Genomic DNA, 21,241 nt, shown 5'->3' with positions numbered 1-21,241 from the left:
TACGAGGTGAAAAGTAATTTTGACTTCTGTTTAAAAAAAAAAGTAATTTTGACTTTAAGTAAAAAAGAAAAAGAAGAGAGGACTTTTAGGAAAAAGAAAAAGAAATTCATTGATAATATGAAAGCACAAGAAGCATACCCGAGGGAGAATTAATTAGAACCAACAAACAACAACTAACCAAAAAGCGAACCCCAAGAGGATTGCCAAAACAACACAGCACACAAAAAATATATAAACATCGCCAACCTTAAAGAATAGAAACAGCGAGACAAGTTGACGGGCAAGCATAGAAATAGATTGCTGAAGAAAAGGACTTGAACCAATGAAGTTGGTCCTTGAACAAATTTTTGATGGGCGGCGGTAATGAATGAGCTAAAGCTTTCCTTTTCATGGTCGTACCAGGAGGATCCACAAAAGATAACTTGTTTCTAGGCTCCAATCATAGAGCATGTGAATGCCTATCATACTCACAGCAAGACTGTTGCATTCATTGACATGCATTCATCAGCAAGGAATGGTTTCGTAGTACAAGTAGTCAAGTACAAACCTCATTGAGTTTCTTTTTTGTTTTCTTTTCTTTTTCCGGGCTTCTTACGGGTCAGATTTTGTTCATCCAAATTCGAGAACACTATTGGCCTTTTTCGGTTGCGTAAATGCTTTGAATGGGTTTCACTATGTTGAAAGAACGAATCACAATCGAGAATTGGGCGCAAGCAACCAGGAGATTGTTGCCATTATAAGCTCAAGTACTTTACAGCTGAAATGAGATGCCACATTTTATAGTGCAAGAAAAGGGGAAGCCGATGAGAATATTTACACCAACTAATAGCAGAAACTCAATATCCTCACATTCTAGCTATTACTCTACAAACATTGAACAATCTTGCAGGATCCAAAAAGGTATAGAAAATGGAAAACGGAAAACGCGGATTAGTTAAGTTACAGAAGGCAAACAACAGAGCTCAAGATTGTGACTATGAGTTTACAGACTTGAAGCCTTCAGATAGGGCAACCACTTTGGCTGTCACCTTTGGTTGCAATTTCGACACTGCCTGGCGAATGTCCTGAAATTGACACAAAAATACTCATCACATATACGTGAGGGGAAAATGATGAATGCATGTCACTAAAACACTGGACTTTAGCATTGTAACGTTCATTTGTTGAAGCGCAAAATAATGCAAACAGACAATGGGATCAACCCGGTTCCGCAAAGAAAAAAGGGATTAACCCTGGGCCTTTGTAATAGAATATGCTTAAGCTGGGTTTGAATCTTTGATTTCGGAAAAACTTACAAGAGGGAAGACACAATCAAATCCATCAAATTTCATTTTTCTCTTATCCCTTCATTTTCTTCCCTCTCCACAAATCTTGCCATAAATGAGAGATCCAAATGCTGCCTTACCATAAGATTCTAAACCATGTGATGTGTGTTATCCCTTTGTAATGGGTAAAAACTTCTATATTGGATAGCAATTAGCAATCACTAACACCAACAGTCCAAGTGATCATTTAAAGAATGCCGTTTTATTGTTTGGGGATGTGTAGCATACAGGCCTTGGCCTTTTGAGGATAGCAAGATTCACCACCCATTTAGAGGTTTTGAATATATAATTTCACTCATTGAATTACGACAGTGCCAGTCATTAGTGACATCACAAATGAGTTAGCTCATCAGCTGTACCTCCATATTATAGCGGGACGAGAAATGAGTGAGCAAAAAAGCTTTGTTTCGAATCCATTGAGCATGTTCTATGATCTGCAATTTGGGCAATTCATAATATCACAACAAACAAAATCATCATTAACCTGGCAACAAGATTTGATGGACGACCACAACCACACAAAAGAAGAAGGAGAAGAAAAGAAAAGAAAGAAAACCCTGTTTGCACAGGACACATTACGAATTTGAACAAATTGAGTATCTGCCAAATGGAGGTTTATAAAAGACAAAAGCATATTTTTCCTGATCCGTTTGCCTCATACCTCAAACAAATGAGTGTGGCCATGTTCACGTGCATGCTCAATGCTGCAAACGTCATCCAGGAACGTTGCCTGTTAAAAGACTAGTGTTATTAAATAAAGATGTGATTTCACCAGTTAATGGATGGCAGCGTAACATCACAGAAGTTGTACTCAATGGGCATCTTTGATTATATCATACAAGAAAAACAAATATGAGTCCATGAGCTATGTTTCTAAAATCCGTAGGACAAGACGAAGTTGTGTGCTTTCATGTGTGTGTGTATGGGTGGGTGGGTGGGTGGTCGGGTGGGGGGATATTTTCAGTATACTTGCTTTGCAACATGAAATTGTCCAATATGTTAGATGATGGATCTATTTGTATCTAGTGTAATTATGTGTCTTATCATGTAATTAGTTTAAGTATCTAGGACCGTAGTGTAATTATTATACAGTTTGTACATATATATTTTACGTTGAATGAAATTAACCCTAATGGGTTTTCTCTCTATTACGATTACCCTAAAACTGAACATGGTATCAAAGCGATAAAACCTGGGCGACCTACGACGTTCTTCTTGTTGCTGCGTGAACAGTACTCGCGTGAACAGTACTCGCGTGAACAGTGCTTCGATCAGATCTGCTAATGTCGCCGTTTTTTTTTCTCGCCGATCGGATCTATTTTTTCTTCTCTCACGAAGTTTCAACATTGTTTCAGTCAGATTCGAAGATGTCAGAAGAGAAAAAATAGGCTTCCGCTAGTGGCAAGGATGAGTTAAGTCGTGTAGGGACTCTGGATAACTCTTCACTGGATATTTGTCCCATCAAACTGGATGGCACAAATTATTTACTTTGGTCTCGTACTTTTACATTAGCTATTGAAGCTAAAGGGATGTCTGAGTTCATTGAAGGCCCTGTTACTGAGCCTACTACTGATGTTGAACTCAAGACGTTTAAGTCTCGTCGATCTTTAGCCATGACCTGGTTGTTTAATTTTATGAAGGCTGATATTTGTAGTCCTTTCTTGCTTCTTAACACTCCATATCAGATTTGGACTATTGCCAAACAGACTTATTCTTAGCAGGGCAATGATGCTCAGTGTTTTGAGTTGCGAAAGCGACTTCGTACTATGGATCAACACAATCGATCTGTTGCTGTTTACTTTGCTGATCTCAGTGGGGCTTGGCAAGAATTTGATTATTATTAGGAGTTTCAGGCAGTCTGTTCCGTTGATACTGGTGCTTGGTTAAAAAGAATAGAGAAAGAACGTGTGTATGACTTTCTTGTTGGTCTTGATGTGGAGTATGATCCAATTAGAGTGCAGGTGTTGGGTCGTGTTCCGTTTCCATCTTTAGGAGAGGCCTATGCCATTGTTCAACAGGAGGAGAGCAGAAGGGGTGCTATGTCACAAGCTCCCACTTCTGATCGTTCTGCATTGGTTGCTATTCCGCAGGGACAGTTTGGGTCTGGCAGTGGAAAGTCTCAGTATGGTACTACTAGTGGGACCATAGACCGTATGTCACTCCAGTGTGATTATTGTCACAACACTGGACATACCAAGGATTTCTGTTGGAAGTTACATGGTCGTCCTTCTCGTGGGCGAGGCAGTGGACGTGGAGGTCGAGGTCGTGGTCCCGGGCGTTCTCAGGCTCAGGCACATGTTTCAGAGTTTACTACCTTGTTTGATTCTGGGTTCAGTACAGGAGTTCAGTCACCTTCTGAATCTGTTGGCGGTTTCTCTCAAGGGGAGATGCAAGCTCTCAGGCGTCTTATGGCTCGGGTTGATTCTTCCTCTACTATAGCTCCTACTTCCACAGCAGCTCCTACTGCATCCTATTTTGCTCATTCAGGTATTCCAGCTAGTGCATTTACTGCCTCCTCCGTTATTCCTTGGATTATCGATTCTGGTGCTTCAGATCATATGACAAGTTGTTCTTCTGTTTTTTATTCCTATTCTACTTGTTCTGGTAAGGATAAGGTTCGAATTGCCGATGGGTCGTTCTCTGCTATTTCAGGGAAAGGTTCCGTTCGCTATTCTCCCTCTATCTCTCTCTCTTCAGTCCTCCATATTCCAAACTTTGCCACTAACCTTCTTTCAGTTAGTAGTTTTACCCATTCTGCAAACTGTTCCGTGACATTTTTTCCTACTCACTGTATCTTTCAGGAACTGGAAACGGGGAAGATGATTGGCAGTGGTAAAGCACATGGTGGTATCTATTATCTGGAGCATGAACCTCATCCACCTCAGCCATCTTTATCATGTGGACAAGCTCTACGGGCAGATATGAGTTCCACTCTTTCTTTGTTACATCGGTGGCACCGTAGATTGGGTCATCCCTCGTTTGGGATATTAGAGAAACTCTTTCCTATTTTAGTTAAACATTGTCCTAGGGATCAGTTTTTTTGTGAAGCCTGTGAGTTTGGGAAACATAAACGCTCTTTTTATGCACCTATTAATAAACGAAGTGATTCTCCATTTATGGTTATCCACTCTGATGTTTGGGGTCCTTCTCCTGTTACTTCTTTAAAGGGCTATCGATGGTTTGTTACTTTTATTGATTGTTATTCTCGTGCCACATGGGTGTACTTACTCCATTCAAAAAATGAAGTATTTTCCTGTTTCAAATCTTTTCATAAGATGGTGTGCACTCAGTTTGATACAAATATTAAAATTCTTCGGAGTGATAATGGGACTGAGTATATTGATAAGATTTTTCGGACATATCTAGATGATAATGGTATTATTTTTCAGACGACTTGCGTTGACACTCCATAACAAAATGGAGTCGCTGAGCGTAAAAATCGTCATCTTGCTGAGGTGGCTCGATCCTTTTTGTTCACTATGAATGTTCCCAAATACTTATGGGGAGAAGCTATTTTAACTGCCACATATCTTATCAACCGTATGCCATCCAGTGTCCTTAATTTTAAAACACCCATTGAGTGCCTGCCAAGCAGTTGTCGAGTTACGACTCTTCCACCTAGGGTGTTTGGTTGTGTGTGTTTTGTTCATGCATCAAAACCTTCTGGGGGCAAGCTAGGACATAAAGCCCACAAGTGTATTTTTGTTGGGTACTCTCCTACCCAAAAAGGCTATAAGTGTTACGATCCTTATTCAAGAAAGATGTTTGCCTCTATGGATGTTACCTTTTGGGAAATAGAGATTTTTTATTCTCCCTCCAAACCATCTCTTCAGGGGGAGCATCAGCAGGAGGAAGAGATGTTTACCTTTTATAATCATAGTGAGGGGGAGAAATTTTTCTATGATCATAGTGAGGGGGAAAAGGAAAACACTAGAAAGGAACCAGTATCTGTTGAAAGGGAAACACATGATATTGGTGGTGACATTGAGAAACAATTACCTGCACGACGACGACTGCAGGGAGCTGGCTTACAGAGGTATGCTAGACGGAAAAATGGGAAGTCTTCATGTACGTTACCACCTTGTCAATCACAATCACCCACTCCAGTTCCAGATTCCTCAGCTGACTCTTCTGGTAATGATTCTTCTCTTATTGAATCTCCTCCTATGGATCCTGACAATGTTCCTATTGCTATTCGAAAAGGTGTTAGATCTTGTACTCAACATCCTATCTCACAGTTTGTTTCTTATGACCGTTTGTTTCCTTCGTACCATGCCTTTGTCTCTTTTCTTTCCTCTATATCTATTCCACAGAATTGGCAAGATGCATTCAAGATACCTAAGTGGAAAGGAGCTATGGTAGAAGAGATGACAGCTTTGAAAAAGAATGGCACCTGGGATCTAGTGTCACTTCCAGGAGGGAAGAAACCAGTGGGCTGCAAGTGGGTGTTCACTATTAAACAAAAGGCTGATGGTACAGTTGAGAGATACAAGGCAAGGCTGGTTGCCAGAGGTTTTACTCAAACTTATGGTATTGACTATGAGGAGACGTTTGCTCCGGTAGCGAAGATGAATTCTGTGCGAGCTCTCCTCTCGTGTGCTGCCCACTTGAATTGGCCTCTTCAACAGTTTGATGTGAAAAATGCATTCCTCCATGGTGATTTAGAGGAGGAAGTTTATATGGATATTCCACCAGGTTTCTCTTCTCCTGCAAGTGAAGGAAATGTGTGTAGATTGAAGAAGGCACTTTATGGGCTGAAACAGTCACCTAGAGCTTGGTTTGGCAGGTTTTCTAAAGCTATGTTAAGTTTTGGTTACAAGCAAAGCCATGCAGATCATACGATGTTCATCCGGCGAAGTAATGGTAAGATTGCTGTCCTTATTGTTTATGTTGATGACATAATAATGACAGGCAATGATGTGAGTGAGATTCATAACCTTAAGTCTCGTCTAGCTCAGAAGTTCGAGATTAAGGACTTGGGATCATTGAAATACTTTCTTGGAATGGAAGTAGCGAGGTCTGATAGAGGTATTTTTATTTCCCAACGCAAGTATATACTTGATTTTTTGGAAGAAACAAGTATGTTGGGCTGTAGACCTGCAGATTCCCCTATTGAGGCGAATCATCATCTTAGTGGAGATGTGGGGGAGCATACTGATAAGGAAAGGTATCAGTGACTTGTGGGTCGACTAATATACTTGGCCCACACTCGACCCGATATTACTTATGCAGTAGGTGTTGTTAGTCAGTTTATGCATGATCCTCGTACATCACATCTAGATGCAGTTTATCGTATTTTGAGGTATCTGAAATCAGCTCCAGGAAAAGGAATTCTATTCTCTAATCATGGCCATTTGCGATTGGAGGCATTCACTGATGCTGACTGGGCTGGTTCTGTGGATGATAGGCGCTCTACTTCTGGCTATTGCACTTTCCTTGGGGGTAATCTGATTACCTGGCGAAGTAAGAAGCAATCGGTAGTCGCTAGGTCTAGCGCAGAAGCTGAATATAGAGCTATGGCTCATGGTGTTTGCGAGCTCTTGTGGCTCCAAACTTTGTTACTTGATTTGGGGTTTGCTGACAGTGTTCCGATGAAACTCTACTGCGACAATAAAGCTGCCATTAACATTGCTCATAATCCCGTTCAGCATGACAGAACGAAGCACATAGAGATTGATCGACACTTCATCAAGGAAAAGTTGAATGAGGGTTTGATATGTATGCCGTTTGTGAGATCTGGAGATCAGTTAGCTGATATATTCACAAAAAGGCTGGGTAGCAAGAGTTTTCATCCTATTGTGTTCAAGTTGGGCTTGATTGATATCTTCGCACCAATTTAAGGGGGAGTGTTAGATGATGGATCTATTTGTATCTAGTGTAATTATGTGTCTTATCATGTAATTAGTTTAAGTATCTAGGACCGTAGTGTAATTATTATACAGCTTGTACGTATATATTTTACATTGAATGAAATTAACCCTAATGGGTTTTCTCTCTATTACGATTACCCTAAAACTGAACACAATATGAATAGATGAGCAAATACTCCTGTAGTCCTTGTACAAAGAAGTTATGTTTAGATAGAGGTGCCAATTTACTCCACAATTTTGACCAACAATAGTTGACACACTGATACTTGGACCTTCTTTGTTGGAAACAGGTGCCTATATGACCAGACATGCACTTTGACCCGAAAAAACACCAACATTATGCATTATACAAGTGAAGCAAACACCAACATTATGCATGAAGACAAGATACTACCTCAGTTATAAGAACTTTTGCCCTCAAGGCATCAGCACTCCGGGGATCAAGAAAAAAATCCGACATTGTATCTCCAGTAAAGGCCACCTCTGGACACAATATAGTGTCTGTGATCTAGAAGAGAAGTTGAAGTGAGCCAAGCATAGAATGATTAAGAACATAACGGAAACTATTTTGCAATACAAACCTCAACTCCAGATTTCTTCAACTTCTCAATTTCTTTTCCGTTCAAATGCATGTACTTCTTCCTCAACTTTTTTCTGACCGAGTAAATAACGTAGCCCTGAACAAATTAAGCATGCAGCTTGAATGGTGAGCAATACCATGATGAAAACCAAGTGAATTTGTAAACATAAATTGGAACTTCCTATCTAATAGGAACCTCCATATCCAAATCCCAGCCAAAGATCAAGCTTTTGTTTGGTGACATCCGGCAGAAAAAATTGAGGCAAAATTTGTGCTCTACTTCGTAGGAAAGTGGATTTAGCACTACAAAGTAACAATTTATTAAAGCCAAGAGTCCTAAATCAACGCTCCCAAAGTTTTCAGCCTTTATTTTTCTGGTGCTAATATCAGGAACCAAAAGGCTTGAATATCATTGATTGTTGGATCTCAACGTCTTGATAAAGAGTTCTATGCAGAAAACAGTAGTGACATGGTAAGTTTTAAATGGTAAGTCTTATAGAGTTCTTAAGAACTACAATGCTGACTTTTCTTATTCAGATACATTTTAACACAATTTGAGGGAGACATACCTGGCTGGGAATGACATGGTAAGTTTTAAATGGTCGCACAACAAGATCATTCCGCATTTCATAAGTTTCTCCTATGTAAACATTTGAAGAAAGACAATCCACATCAACACCTATGAAACTCATCAACCAAAAAATTGCTAACACTGTCAAAATACCCAACACTACATACCTACATCTAATGCCACCAATTCAAGGTTCAGTTCCACCTGACTCATGTTCCTGTGAATGTCGAGTAACTTCTCCACATCCTCTTTAATGCAAGGAGGCACAAACACCGTTGGAGGTTTTAAGTTGTACAAAGCACGAGTTGCTATGTACATTGGGAGCCCACCCTGCATTAGAAGTAGCTCCGAGGTCAACTTACTTGTGCATTCTGACTTGAGTTTAACGAGTCATCTAAGAATGAAACAGTAACAACTTAAAAAGTTCAAAACGATCCCTTTTTCATGCATAAACATTTAGCCAAAATAGAACACGATCATATAGTGAAGTGTGTCGTCTTTCAAGCCATAAAATAATAATAATAATAATAATAATTGGACTTCATGATTCAATAAGCATAGCTGAACTGTAAATCCGAGTATTTATAACTGATTACAAACACCCATTTGTTGGTAACTTCAAATTTACAAGTGCAGCTATTTCATCTCAGCACGTATCATCTTGGTGGTACAATCAATATCAAACACTGCATAAACATTTCAAATTCGTCCTGGGCGCACACAAAATTACGTAAAAAAGAGAGCTAAAATTACGATGTGCGTAGTATTAGCCATTAAGAATCAAGATCCACAATGTATGTAGCAACTCTTACACTCAAACTTTAATTGAAACTTCGAACCAACAGTATAACGTTGGGATTTAAGTAAGTTAAGTATACAAAGTGCTGGAATAGTAGAGAACTATAATGGGTGTTCACTTATTTTTGTCCAAAAAATGTTATATTATTCAAACTCAACCGGTCATTGAAACATTCAAACAAAATTACAAGGGAAAGCCTATCCAAAACATATGCACTTTTCTATTTTACCACAATAGTTTATAAATAGTATCTTCATAAGAAAAACAGCACCACAAAAGCCTCACACAAAAATATAATGATTCATACAAACCAAACCAAACCAAACCGAGTCTTACGTCCCAATCACTTGGGGTCGGCTACATGAATCCGTTTCCTCCATTGAGCTCTGTCAAGGGCCACTTGTTCACAAAAACCCATTATATTCATATCTTTGCGCACTACAGCATCTAATGTCAATTTAGGTCTACCCCTCCCCGTAACATTGCTACCTAGAGCTATCTTATCCGTTCTCTTAACTACTGCAACCAAACCAAACCAAACCGAGCCTTACGTCCCAATCACTTGGTGTCGGCTACATGAAACCGTTTCCTCCATTGAGCTCTGTCAAGGGCCACTTGTTCACAAAGACCCATTATATTCATATCTTTGCGCACTACAGCATCTAACGTCAATTTAGGTCTACCCCTCCCCGTAACATTGCTACCTAGAGCTATCTTATCTGCTCTCTTAACTACTGCATCTTCTGGTCTACGGTAGATATGTCCAAACCACCTTAGCCTATTTTCCCTCAACTTCTCCTCTATAAATGCTACACCTACCGTCTCACGAACTATTTCATTTCTAATCTTGTCTCATCTAGTCTTATCACACATTCACCTCAACATTCTCATTTCCGCTACACTCATCTTCCTCACATGTTGTTTCTTAATAGGCCAACATTCTGTCTCATAAAGCATCGCTGGTCTTATGGCAGTTCCATAAAATTTTCTCTTCAATGTTGTGGGTACCCTCTTGTCACATAGTACACCAGTAGCGCTTTTCCACTTGAGCCAAAAATAAAATGATTCATAACAGACATAAAACCTTGTAACTACATCAGGATCCACTTTTGCATACGGTTCACACTTTCATAACTAACACTACGAAGTCTGTACCTTTGCCAAGGTACACTTGTGTTCATAACTTTTCCCAAATCGCAAACTTCCTCTTCTTCTTTTTTGATAATTGGGTGTCTAGTCACCTCAACTGATCCAGCTTACTTGCACCTCAACTGATCTACATTTTCGATTCGGCTAGTCCTAATCTCAACTAGTCCCAGGGCCCGAAAGTTAACAACCGGGCAAAACCCCAGTGACCTCCAGATATGGAACAATTAGTCTTTGTGAGATTCGACCTTCCGACCTCTAGAAGGGCAAGCCCTTTAGTTGCTGTCTCATACCACTCAGCCAAACACCTTGGAGTTTTCCCATATTACGAACTTCCTCGACTACAACTCCCGGAGACAAAGTGGGTGTTTTGTGCAGTAAAATATACCATCAACTCTCCCAATTTTGTACTATATAATCTTTGACTCATAAGCAGAAAGTACAATACATTGCAAACAGGTAGGCACAACTTTTGCAGTTACTAAACAATTATACTGGGAAATTTCCAGAATTATCGAAAACTTTAGGGACCTTACAATATGATCAAGATGAGCATGGGTGATGAACAAGAAATTCTGATGAACAGCCCTAGACAGGCACCTCCCAATGTCAAACACGGCCTTCAATTCCGGCACAATAACGCAAGTCTCGTGGCCACCAAGCGAAACCCCCTCGACCGAATACCCTCCCAAACCGAGCCCTTTACGGTTGACCTCGACCCGAGCTTTCCTGTACTCTTCGTCTTCGATTGCTCGGCCGATTGCGGACAGGAACCCAGTACTTTTTAGGGCGTTCAGAGGCCCGGTTTGGGTCATCTTTACGTGGGTGAGCTTTGGTCTTTGAGGTGGGGAGAGAGATGGTAAGGCTGAGGTCGTTGAAATGGGCGTGGATGGGTGCATGATTCGGTGTGGGAAGGTCACATATGGTACGAGAGAGAGAGAGAGAGTCGGGGGTTTTAGTGAGGGGTTTTTTTTGGAGTTTGTCTAATCCTAGCTGTGGAATGTGGATATGTCTCGGGCAACGCTGACGACTGACGAGCAGCTGAGAGGGGGCAGAAGAGAGGACAAAGCGTGTCTTCCAGTAGCGGTTCTAAATTTTCCTCCACGCTTCCTAACGCCCTGTTTGGTGCGTGTGGAAAGAAATATAGGACAAGGAAAGTTTAGGCAAATGATTTAGCATTCTAATTTTTTATGATGACATTCTAAAATTTGTCTTTTAGTATAAAAATTATACATAGCAAGTACACTAAAAAACAAATTTTGGAGTGCCATCGTCAAAATTTAGAGTGCTAAAATCATTTTCCGAAAGTTTATCGTTCATAATGAGCCTTTGTTTGATTATTTTCTTCTCTTTCTCCTCTCAAACCAAACAAAAGAGGGATTTTTTTTTGTTTTTTCCTTTCCTTTCCTTTCTGTAGGTACCAAACATTTTTTGGTTTAGTATTTTTATGGTTTTCTACTGAATTTTTGTTATATTGTTGTCATATATATTTTTTGGATTAATTGTTCTTTCTTTCAGGAGGAAAATCTCGATGATAAGACTCTAAAAGTAAAGAATATGACAAAAAATCGTTAAAGTCTTTTTTTCTTTTTGAAAATAATATTTTTTTATTGTTGTTCTATATGGTGTGCGCAAACTGGACCGAACATCCGTTTATCAAAAAATAGGATGAACCTAGCTGATTGTGTGTTTGCCAAAAAATTATTTTGAAGTAGATTTTTAGCTTTAGCTTCTAAAAATTAATTTAGAATGTTTGTCAAAAAAATTACAAACTGTTTTTTAGGATCTACAGATTCTGAAAACTTGAAAAAGAAATTCTCAAAATTTGAAAGTTGGGTTTGGGTGGCTTTTGGAATAAATTCTCATAATCTCGCAGCTGCAACAAACAAGTCTCTCAACTTTTACTAATATTTGAAATTAGTGCAGAATTTGAAGCTAAAATTCAAAATTTGTATCTACAGCTATTGCAAAACACGTCATAACTGGCTGTACAAATTGCCAGCGGATGATGGCGGATGGACTAGTTAAAATAGAAAATCGAGAAGTATCAAACTGATAAAAGTAAAAGTGTTAGGAAGCAATTGAACACTGTTAAAACCACAGGGACCAACAGTTTGATTCAACTAATCAGTCCTTAAAACTACGTACATCATTTATTTGCCTTTTTCGGCTGAAAGTTCTTCGATTCTATTTCTGACCCGAAAACATGGCTTTGCAGACTGGGGTTGCGGCCTCCAAAGTTCTAATCCTCGTCGGAGGAGTCGGAGCTGGTAATTTCTCTATACGCATACATATACATCCATACGTATACAGATACAGATATATACATATATATCATTGGCTTACCTCAACTTTCAGTTCATTGGATTCTGTGCCATTGCCTTCTTTGATTTGACTGAATAACCCATATACCCAATTCATTCATACCCATGAACCTTTATGAATCTTAAATGTTTTTGATCTACTTAAAAGCTTTTTATTTTTTGTTTTTGTGATTCTGTTTGGTTCTAGGATTGAGTTTTAGTTATCATGCGTGGGGATGCTGTTGCCAAGTCCATGACTTGGAAATAGATGAATTTTCCCTTTTCAATTCGCTAAAAAAATCTTGACTTGGGGGCACTTTTTTAACTTCTCAATGATTTACCATGGTCCATGGCAAAAGAGCCAACCGGGTAAGTTGTAGTCTTGTAGGCATGATTGTAATAAGATGGGTCCTGGTTAATTGTAAGTTTGGAAAAAAAAAAAACACATTTGAGTATGCTAATGCCATTGTGTACATGTATTGTAATGGCAAAGGGTACGAGGGTGCGAGAAGTTCGTATAGTTATTTGTTCGGGTACGCAACGTATTGCAGTCAAAAGTAAGAGATAAACACCCTGCCTATTTATAATCTTGTGCACCAATCAGTTAACAAGTTAATAACTCATAGTTCATGGAATGCCTGAAAGAAATTTAAACACTCAATCATTTGAACGTGTAAAGTTGTTAACACCTACACAAAATTATTCCAAAGAATCCAAACTAACAACAATAATAGGATGATGGCTCCTCTTTCCGGAAAATAGACGGCCTGGTGCTACCGCTTCTCTAGTTGCTAGCAATGAGTGCTACAAATGAAGCAAGCAATTGGTTTTTATGGGCTCAATGACTGGATTTGCAATTGGACTTTCAATTCAATGGAGGCTACAGATTGGGGGTAGTTGAGGCACGCACTAGGAAAGAGATGTATGGGATTAATTCATTGCACTTTGATACCCTAAGTAGAAAACCATTTATAACCAACCATGCTCAATAAAGACTATCTATCATTTGTTCACGTGTTCAACAAGAAAAAAGTTCACATGGGGAAAAATATTTGATATAATAATTTAAATATCTAAGCAACAAAGCGTTAGCGGAGAGGAATGAAGCTTTAGTGGCAATGCTGACAATGCAAAGCGATAGCGAAGCGTCATTCTCACAGTGGGGCGCTTCGAGTTAGTGAACGCTGTAGCGCCGAAGCCCTATGAGCTATAATGCTGAGCCAAGGATGCCATCAACATGCGGGTTGTCCACTAGGCCTCTAATGTAAGTGAACAGTGATGCTGATCTTTCTTCCGCGAAATGCTACATTTGTTTTGCTTAGTCATCAGACTCATCACCCGCTAAAGTCTGAACCATACTCTAGATTCACATTGTTCCAGTCCAGTGGATAATTCTCGTCATCGTGTTGACCCATCATCACCATCTACCAAAGGAGAAAGTCAAAAAGGTTCCCAAAAACACTAGTGAAACTTACTTCCATTGGTTCCAAAACTCTGAGTTCTGAAATATGTTGGATTTTATGCCATTTCTTTGCTAATTAGAATCTAATCTCCTCCATTATGGAGGGGCCGCAAGCAGTTGCAATCCATCTTCAACTTCCAAAATTGACTAGAGTTGGGAAATTATGCGAATCTAGTTTCACACGGATGGTTCAATTCCGTTTGTTTGTGTATTCTCTCTTCTTCGACAAAATTATGGCATTCGAGAATACTTTCCAGTTTCCAACTCTCATGGCCCCGCTGACTCATAGTTTGTTGCATTTTCATTCAACATGAGCAGTTCCAATATCTTTAATTACTGAAGACTCAATTTCTCCAAGATAAAGACCCGTTTTCTTCTCTAGAAGTTTCAAACGCATTCGTGGATAAAGCTCCTTTACGAGAATATGCAATAATAATGATGAAACCACACTGCTTTATATTACTCCAAATAGCATACTTGTGTGTGCAACCTGTCTCAGCCAAGTCATCTTAACCTGTGCAGTACGTGCCTCAACCTGGATTTTACCACGGGAACTAATTTTGCACAATAAGTTGCTGAACTTAGTAACTCTTAGTTGGTTGTAGCAGGCTGCTTTAATTAGTTGGTTGTAGCACTGCTCATATAAATTCTGCTTTGTCAGGAGTTGCTTCTGTTTGTATGACTTTCTCTGTGTTGTTCGTACCGAAATGTAGGAAATTGTTTTGTTTTCTTCTAGTTTACATCTATCTTCATCTGTTTCCAATTGCCATATAGGTCTAGCTGGTACAATTGTTTTGAGGAGCGGGCGCTTGTCTGATCTAATATCGCAGCTTCAGGAGCTAATAAGCGGTGTCAATGAAGCTGAGATCTCACCTGATAAGTATGATAGTGCACTTCTTGCCACACAGGTATTCTCATATCTAGGTGTTGTTTCATTTAGTAATCATTTCTTGGGGCTTGTGGTTGGTTGGAGGTACTTGGGTTTACCCTGCAGAGGTGGGTCGAAGGCAGCCTTCGAGGGCTTCCTCGTTATCCAGAAAACCACAAATATTAATACGTCGAAGACACTGTTCGGTTGTTTAATTGAGAAAATAACTTGGCAAATTGTCTGAGACACAAGGTTTTGTAGTTTTTCTCAAAGTTTTTGAACTTAAATTTACCAGCGCTTTTCATTTTTCATCAAGTTAGTGAATGCAATTATTATTCAGTTATAAAACTTTACTTTCTTTTGTCTTCAGATCCGTCATTTGGCACAAGAAATCAGGGAGTTAACAACATCCCGCCCTATAACCATATATAATGGCAACTCTACTTCTGGCGGTACGTTGATTTATAATCTTTTGTGTTGTACATGTAAAGATCTCTCTTCTAATATCTCCAAATTTGTCTCAAGACTCTCAACTACTACTTCATTATAGCTTGTTAATTATTAGGATTTTTGGAAATGTGTCCCTTTGAGGAAATGGTGGTTGATGGTGTTCTCCAGTTGAGTGCCTTAAGAGGGTATTTTGTTTCTTTAATTGGAGTACCAGAAGATTAAGCAATGGGTCTATCAACTTCTTTGGCAAGTACGTTAAAGATATTGACTCATTAAAATTACGTACCTTGCCATGTTATACCGTAACTTGGTTTTTGAGCTCACTATTCAACATTTTAGCAGGAAATGTTCAAGAAAATGAGTAATAATTTTCGAGATGGAGAGTTTTTGTTCAGAACTGGGCTGTGATTTCTGCTGAATTCATTTGTACATTGTATGACCCGGATATTTGGACCAGATATTGGGTGTAAAACCTCCACAACTTCTTTTCTGTTCCCTGTCTACCTTCCTATGAAATTTGGGAACGAATACCTGCGGCTGTGGTGGTCTTATCTTCTGTTCCCAATGCTTAAGCTTCCTCAAGGATTCTTGTTTCTATTTTTTGTGAAGAAGCATGTGTAGTAAGCTGGATAATTTATTGAATATGTGACCCCTTGAAAAGTTTGCAGTTTCTCTGCCATGGTATTCGGGCTCTAGGTGCGCACTAACTTTAACTACATCTTGATTCCAAAAATCCACAAGTTATGGTCCTTGGTGTGTGTAGGAGTGCACAAACTTAGCAATAACTTGATTCCAAAAGTCTAAGGTTGTATTCCTGAAGCAAACCTTCAAATGTCCCAGACCCAATAGATCTCAAATTCCTGATACTGGCAAAGACCGGCTTTTATGTTGATCGACTGGTCGTTGATGTGCATGGTGATGCTACTTTTTATTACGATGCTTCAGACTTGCCACTATGTGCTGAAGTCAAACCATTTGAGAATAAACCTGCAATTTAAAAAGTAAACCGAAAAGGGTTAGATGAGAGAATATTGTCATAACCAAATTGGTGGTGGAGATCTGTCCTGACCGACCGAGAAAATTCTTGTTGTAAAATTTTGAGCCTACATGAAAGTTTGTGCTCAAAAGGTTTTATGTACTCCTTTAAAGTTCAAAGCAATTAGCTGCTCAAGTGTCAACAGTTTCCAAGGTAAACCAAAGATTTTCTTTCTTTGGTGCATAAGGGCAGGATGCGCATTCCACCAAATCGTAGGTTCTTAATAAAATCATGGTTATTTGCATTGATGGAGTAGTCCTCTTTGAGGGCCTTCATGAATCTAAAATGCTCTCATGTTTTTGTGCATGCGTGCAGGGAGTTCTGCTTCTTACTTGCTGCCAGCTGCAGCACTTGGAGCAATGGGATATTGTTACATGTGGTGGAAGGCAAGAGTTATTGCTGGCCTTAGAAGCCTTTAGATTTTTTTTTCCCCGTGAAACTTTCAATTCCTTTTCATTATTTTTTTTTCCCCATGGGTGTCTTGTAAATATCTTTCCTTCACAACACAGGGCTGGTCACTATCTGATGTTATGTTTGTAACAAAGCATAATATGGCAAATGCTGTTGCAACTGTGTCAAAACAGTTAGAGCATGTATCTGAAGCATTAGCTGTAAGTACCAGAGTTATTTGCGCTAATGTATAATCCGCGATTTCGCTGTAGTAGTTCTGAATCATGGTATTTGCTATGCTGCTGATTTTGGCTTTAACAATGATTTTGCAGTTAACGAAGAGGCATTTAACGAAGAAGCTGGAAAACTTGGATTGGAAGTTGGATGAGCAGAAGGAAATATCTAAGCTCATTACAAATGATGTAGGTGACATTGTTTCTAGTTCAGATTTAGATACACGAGGGCTTGTAATTAACATGTATTGACATCTTGTCCACACAAGCTAGAGGGTCTTATTATCAAGTGCCACATAGTTTTGTTCCACTTTAGCATTAGCTTGGCTTTCATTGCACTAACCCACTAAGAGCATCACTTAGCTTAGAATTTCCTGTATTAGGCTTGGCTTAGAATTTGAGATATGTTTTGGACCTCCCAAATGCATGAAAGATTGAAGAAGAAGAAGCAAGTTACATATCCCCTTCTCCAAATCCCCCCTTTCATAACCAAAAAAGAACAATGAAAATTTGGCTCCTTACTACTTGTACCCCACTATTTGTACCGTGGTGTACAGGACCATAATAATTAAGAGATATATAGTTAATTAGGTCGTCAATTTTATCAATTTTACGTGGAATGTGAATACAGGTAAACTATTGGTAGCTAAATTGGAACCAGTTTGTTGTGTGTTGAGATTTCTTCTATTAATTCATCTACATCAATCTCTGCCAAATCTCTGCCAACCAGGATGGTGTTTGCATTTGGTGGAATTCAACAGATGGTGACACTGACATATAAAGTTGTGCTATGGCCATTGCCTCTTAGGTTTCCTTGCTATTACCATACGTATATTCATTTAGAATTTGCTTGTCTACAGGTAAGCGAGGCGAAGTCAAATCTTAATCAAATTGGCTATGATATTGATATAATCAATCAGATGTTGTTTGGGTTGGTGAGTAGTTAGGATTTTTATATTAAGCCTGAGTCGCAAAAATTTGACTGTAGTGGTATGATCGCTATTTCACTGATGTTGTAATTGTTGATCACAGGAAGGAAAGATTGAACTTCTTGAGAGCAAACAGGTTGGTTGGTTACTATCATCTGGTTCAATAAGAACCGTGATGCCTTCCATGTACTCTATTTGGCTAATGTTTGGGTGTTTCTTTATTTTCTACTCCACACAGGACATGACTAATGCTGGTCTGTGGTATCTTTGCCAATTTGCCGAAGGTGCCAAAGATGAGATGAATACTAAACTTTTTCAGGTCCGGTATTTTGCTATATGCTTGCACTTTATATGCCTTGGTGCCTTGAGGAGGATTCTTTGTGCTAAGATAAGTTAGCTTTGCGGTTGTGTTCAAATCCATTGATACAACCCAAACATGTATTTAGGCGAAAACAAAATCAGCATTGAGGGATGTTTGCAAGAGTAGTGTTCAAATCTGAAACATGACTCAATGCATAACGTATCTGGGATGTTGAGCATTTCGGGTAGCATTTGCTCAAATACTCTAGTCAATCAGTGTTCTCTCCATCTTTTCCTTGCCCAATAAGGTATATACAACCACCGCACTGTTGTCTATGGGCCTCCAAGTGACCTTGCCTCTGGTAACCACATCACCCTCATCTTATCTTAGCTAATTCGTAGGAAGAGTAGGAGTTTTTATTATTGAGTTGGACAAGATTTTTGGAAGAGGGAGAATACTACAGACGAGTAGGGAAGGAGAGTATTTGTATTATACTTGAACTCAAACTTTTTTTTTAGCTTGGTACAAAATGGCCAGAACCCATCCCTATTACTCCATGGAAGGCTTTAGTACAAAGATATTTTCATACAAGATAAACTTTGAGGTAATTCTAGAATTATACATGTGACTAATTTTCACAAAAAATTCTAGGTATTTCATAAGGATATTCTAGAGCTTCTAGAGTTATATATGTTGAGAGTCAGCACTTACTCTCCATAGTTTAAAAATATTCTAGAGAAGTTCGGAAGATTCGGGAATGTTTTGGAACATTTGAGAATATTTTAGAAACATGTAGAATAGTGGAGAAAGTTCTAGAACATTCTATAAGGTTCTAGAACGTGGGAGAACCTAGAGTGATCCGGAAGAGTCATGAAGACTCTAGAAGGATCAAGCACCTCACGCCATATTCTAAAAATATGTAGAGAATTCTAGAACATTAGGATAGATACGAACATGACATAAAAATCTAGAATGTTGTACACTAGTATAAATAGGTGAGCTTGGATTCGTATTGAGGTGGTGGTGACATAACCTTATTTGGTGAGGTAGGAAGAACCCCAAAATGGGGTATTATCATCCAAGTGTGAGTGGGTACAATTAAGTATATGTATAATCAATTGGACTTGTTTGGACTTAACTTTCTTGTGCCAAAATACTAAATTTAGTTTATGCTTCAACAACGTTAATCATAATTAATATACAATTAAAAAATAGATACACCTAATAACACAAACAAACTATGCTTACATTTAAAAAAAAAAAAGAATTTAAGATGCAAAATTTCAAGTCTCTCAACTAGGGCCTATTACATTAAGGCTTTCTGTTCCCTTTGTTAAGGAAAGAAAAACCAGGCAAAATACAATCATAAGTATGGTTCTTTCTTCTATAGAAGCCTACATTGAAGTTGAATTTCTATCAAATGGTTTGAAAGATGCCATAATTAGATCAAATGGCTTAGATTAATGCATTTGGGGTTCCGCTTCTTGAAATAAGGTCCGACTTTTTCCCAATAAGTAATCGTACGATACATACCAAATTAGGATACGTGTATAAATTGTAGGATATGCGATCGTATCGTAGGATTTATATAAAAAAAGGATATATGGTGGGACACGTATCGTTCTCCGAAGGAGACGATACAAATCGTAAGATACGTTTTTAACAACTATGGACTCCACAGACTCTTGATCTCCAATCAGGTATGGTAAAGGGCAGGAATATATAAAAACGAAGCCAATACATAAGGAGATTTATACTTGTAAAAATAATTTAAAACCTTACGAGTACGAGGTTTTAAATTATTTACATGTAAATGCATGAGTAAATGGAGTAAAAATGTATAGAAAGCTTTTGTCTGAATGTCAGAGTGTAGGAGCAACCAGGGAATTATGTTAGATTTCTTTAATGATTTTGAACTGACCTCTGGGGATGTGAAATGTTAAACGTACTTCCTAAACTGTTGACTTTAGATATAACTTTGTAATAGAAAACTTGTATAGTGGTGATTTATATTAAAGGGAGAAAAAGTTGCTACCCAAAATTAGGACCTTGTGAGATATAATTTTCTGGCACTAGTTTGATCATAATTCTTCCACATAATTACGACTGTGTATGAAAATGGGTAGTAATTTCATTTTTGTTTCCTGAGAACTCTGTGGGGGCGAGCATCTAGCTTGTAATGGACTTGCATCGAAGTTATTTATAACTAATAAGTTAGTTTCTTTCTTTTAATCGGACAGGATGTTGGTGCAAAGTTAACAGACTCTTCAGTGAAATATGAAGAGCAATCACTGAAGGTATGTTGAGTGCTGTAGATTCATTTTCTTTCTGGAATTCAAATGCATTTCACAGCTAACACTGTGCAACGATGATTTTTCAGGGGCTTCAGTTCCTTACGGAATCCAATAAGCCAAATGCGATAGAGAAATCAACAATAAACTTGCAGAAGATCGATGCTAGTGACATTCCTGCCAAAAGTGTCTCAACTACCAAAACAAGAATCCACAGGTCTTATCCAGTTGGAATTTCTTGGACACGGGACATCTTAGGCCCAGGCTTGTGATTTTTTTTGCACAATTTATATAGTATATAAAATGATGATTGATTCTTGGAGTGGCCTCCATTCATTTCTTGTTCCTTTCTCAAACAATAAAGGGTTTCAAAATTATCTTACGAATGGTAAGAAAGGGGATGCCATTGCCGATTCGTCTCGTCTAGATTTTTAGACGATCTCGGATTTTCAGCTGATAAGTGTTATCTGTTGTATCGATAGTTTCGTTGTTAGAAATTCCAAATAATGTGCTATGTCCTTGATTTCGGTGTATTGATGAGAGTGCTTTAGCAGAATGAGTTTCTTTATTTGGTGACTCCATCAATTGCCACACCTATCTTTGTTTTAATCTGTGTGACCCCTTCATAGATTCATTATCTATATTGCGGTTTTAGTGTAATTGGAAGATGGATGGAATATTGAAATA

General features: G+C 38.6%; 3 protein-coding genes across 3 annotated transcripts; 2 read left to right on the top strand and 1 right to left on the bottom strand.

Moving 5' to 3' along the window:
• Positions 1-804: 804 nt before the first annotated feature.
• On the bottom strand, positions 805-11,398 carry LOC131322963 (tRNase Z TRZ2, chloroplastic). Its single transcript, XM_058354573.1, has 8 exons — positions 10,828-11,398; positions 8,514-8,676; positions 8,345-8,415; positions 7,777-7,872; positions 7,590-7,703; positions 1,987-2,055; positions 1,685-1,759; positions 805-1,064 (listed from the first exon to the last, which is right to left on the bottom strand). Exons 1-8 carry the CDS (start codon positions 11,188-11,190, stop codon positions 975-977), a joined length of 1,041 nt encoding a protein of 346 aa, XP_058210556.1. The 5' UTR covers positions 11,191-11,398; the 3' UTR covers positions 805-974.
• Positions 2,679-4,210, top strand: LOC131322964 (uncharacterized). The gene is made up of 2 exons (XM_058354574.1): positions 2,679-3,812; positions 4,127-4,210. The coding sequence occupies exons 1-2, from the start codon at positions 3,365-3,367 to the stop codon at positions 4,159-4,161; spliced, it is 483 nt and encodes a 160-aa protein (XP_058210557.1). The 5' UTR covers positions 2,679-3,364; the 3' UTR covers positions 4,162-4,210.
• Positions 11,399-12,416: 1,018 nt separating the features above from the next.
• Positions 12,417-21,163, top strand: LOC131322961 (uncharacterized). The gene is made up of 11 exons (XM_058354571.1): positions 12,417-12,561; positions 14,831-14,964; positions 15,295-15,376; positions 16,726-16,796; positions 16,920-17,021; positions 17,133-17,222; positions 17,894-17,968; positions 18,066-18,098; positions 18,201-18,281; positions 20,504-20,560; positions 20,644-21,163. Exons 1-11 carry the CDS (start codon positions 12,498-12,500, stop codon positions 20,824-20,826), a joined length of 972 nt encoding a protein of 323 aa, XP_058210554.1. The 5' UTR covers positions 12,417-12,497; the 3' UTR covers positions 20,827-21,163.
• Positions 21,164-21,241: the final 78 nt, after the last annotated feature.

Source organism: Rhododendron vialii, chromosome 4a, assembly GCF_030253575.1.
Source record: "Rhododendron vialii isolate Sample 1 chromosome 4a, ASM3025357v1".
In the NCBI taxonomy this organism is placed as follows: Eukaryota; Viridiplantae; Streptophyta; class Magnoliopsida; order Ericales; family Ericaceae; genus Rhododendron; species Rhododendron vialii.
The sequence above is the reverse complement of the archived record's forward strand: the minus strand, read 5'-3'. Positions and strand labels throughout refer to the sequence as shown.

Bases quoted from the DNA above. Each gene is read 5' to 3' on its own strand.
- LOC131322964 (XM_058354574.1), top strand. From the start codon at position 3,365: ATGTCACAAGCTCCCACTTCTGATCGTTCTGCATTGGTTGCTATTCCG. The intron at 3,813-4,126 runs GTATTCCAGCTA...TGTATCTTTCAG, and splicing joins ATCCTATTTTGCTCATTCAG to GAACTGGAAACGGGGAAGAT.
- LOC131322963 (XM_058354573.1), bottom strand. From the start codon at position 11,190: ATGCACCCATCCACGCCCATTTCAACGACCTCAGCCTTACCATCTCTC. The intron at 8,677-10,827 runs GTAAGGTCCCTA...CTTCTAATGCAG, and splicing joins ATGCTCATCTTGATCATATT to GGTGGGCTCCCAATGTACAT. The intron at 7,704-7,776 runs GTTTGTATTGCA...CTTCTCTTCTAG, and splicing joins TGAAGAAATCTGGAGTTGAG to ATCACAGACACTATATTGTG.
- LOC131322961 (XM_058354571.1), top strand. From the start codon at position 12,498: ATGGCTTTGCAGACTGGGGTTGCGGCCTCCAAAGTTCTAATCCTCGTC. The intron at 12,562-14,830 runs GTAATTTCTCTA...ATTGCCATATAG, and splicing joins CGTCGGAGGAGTCGGAGCTG to GTCTAGCTGGTACAATTGTT. The intron at 16,797-16,919 runs GCAAGAGTTATT...TTCACAACACAG, and splicing joins ATTGTTACATGTGGTGGAAG to GGCTGGTCACTATCTGATGT.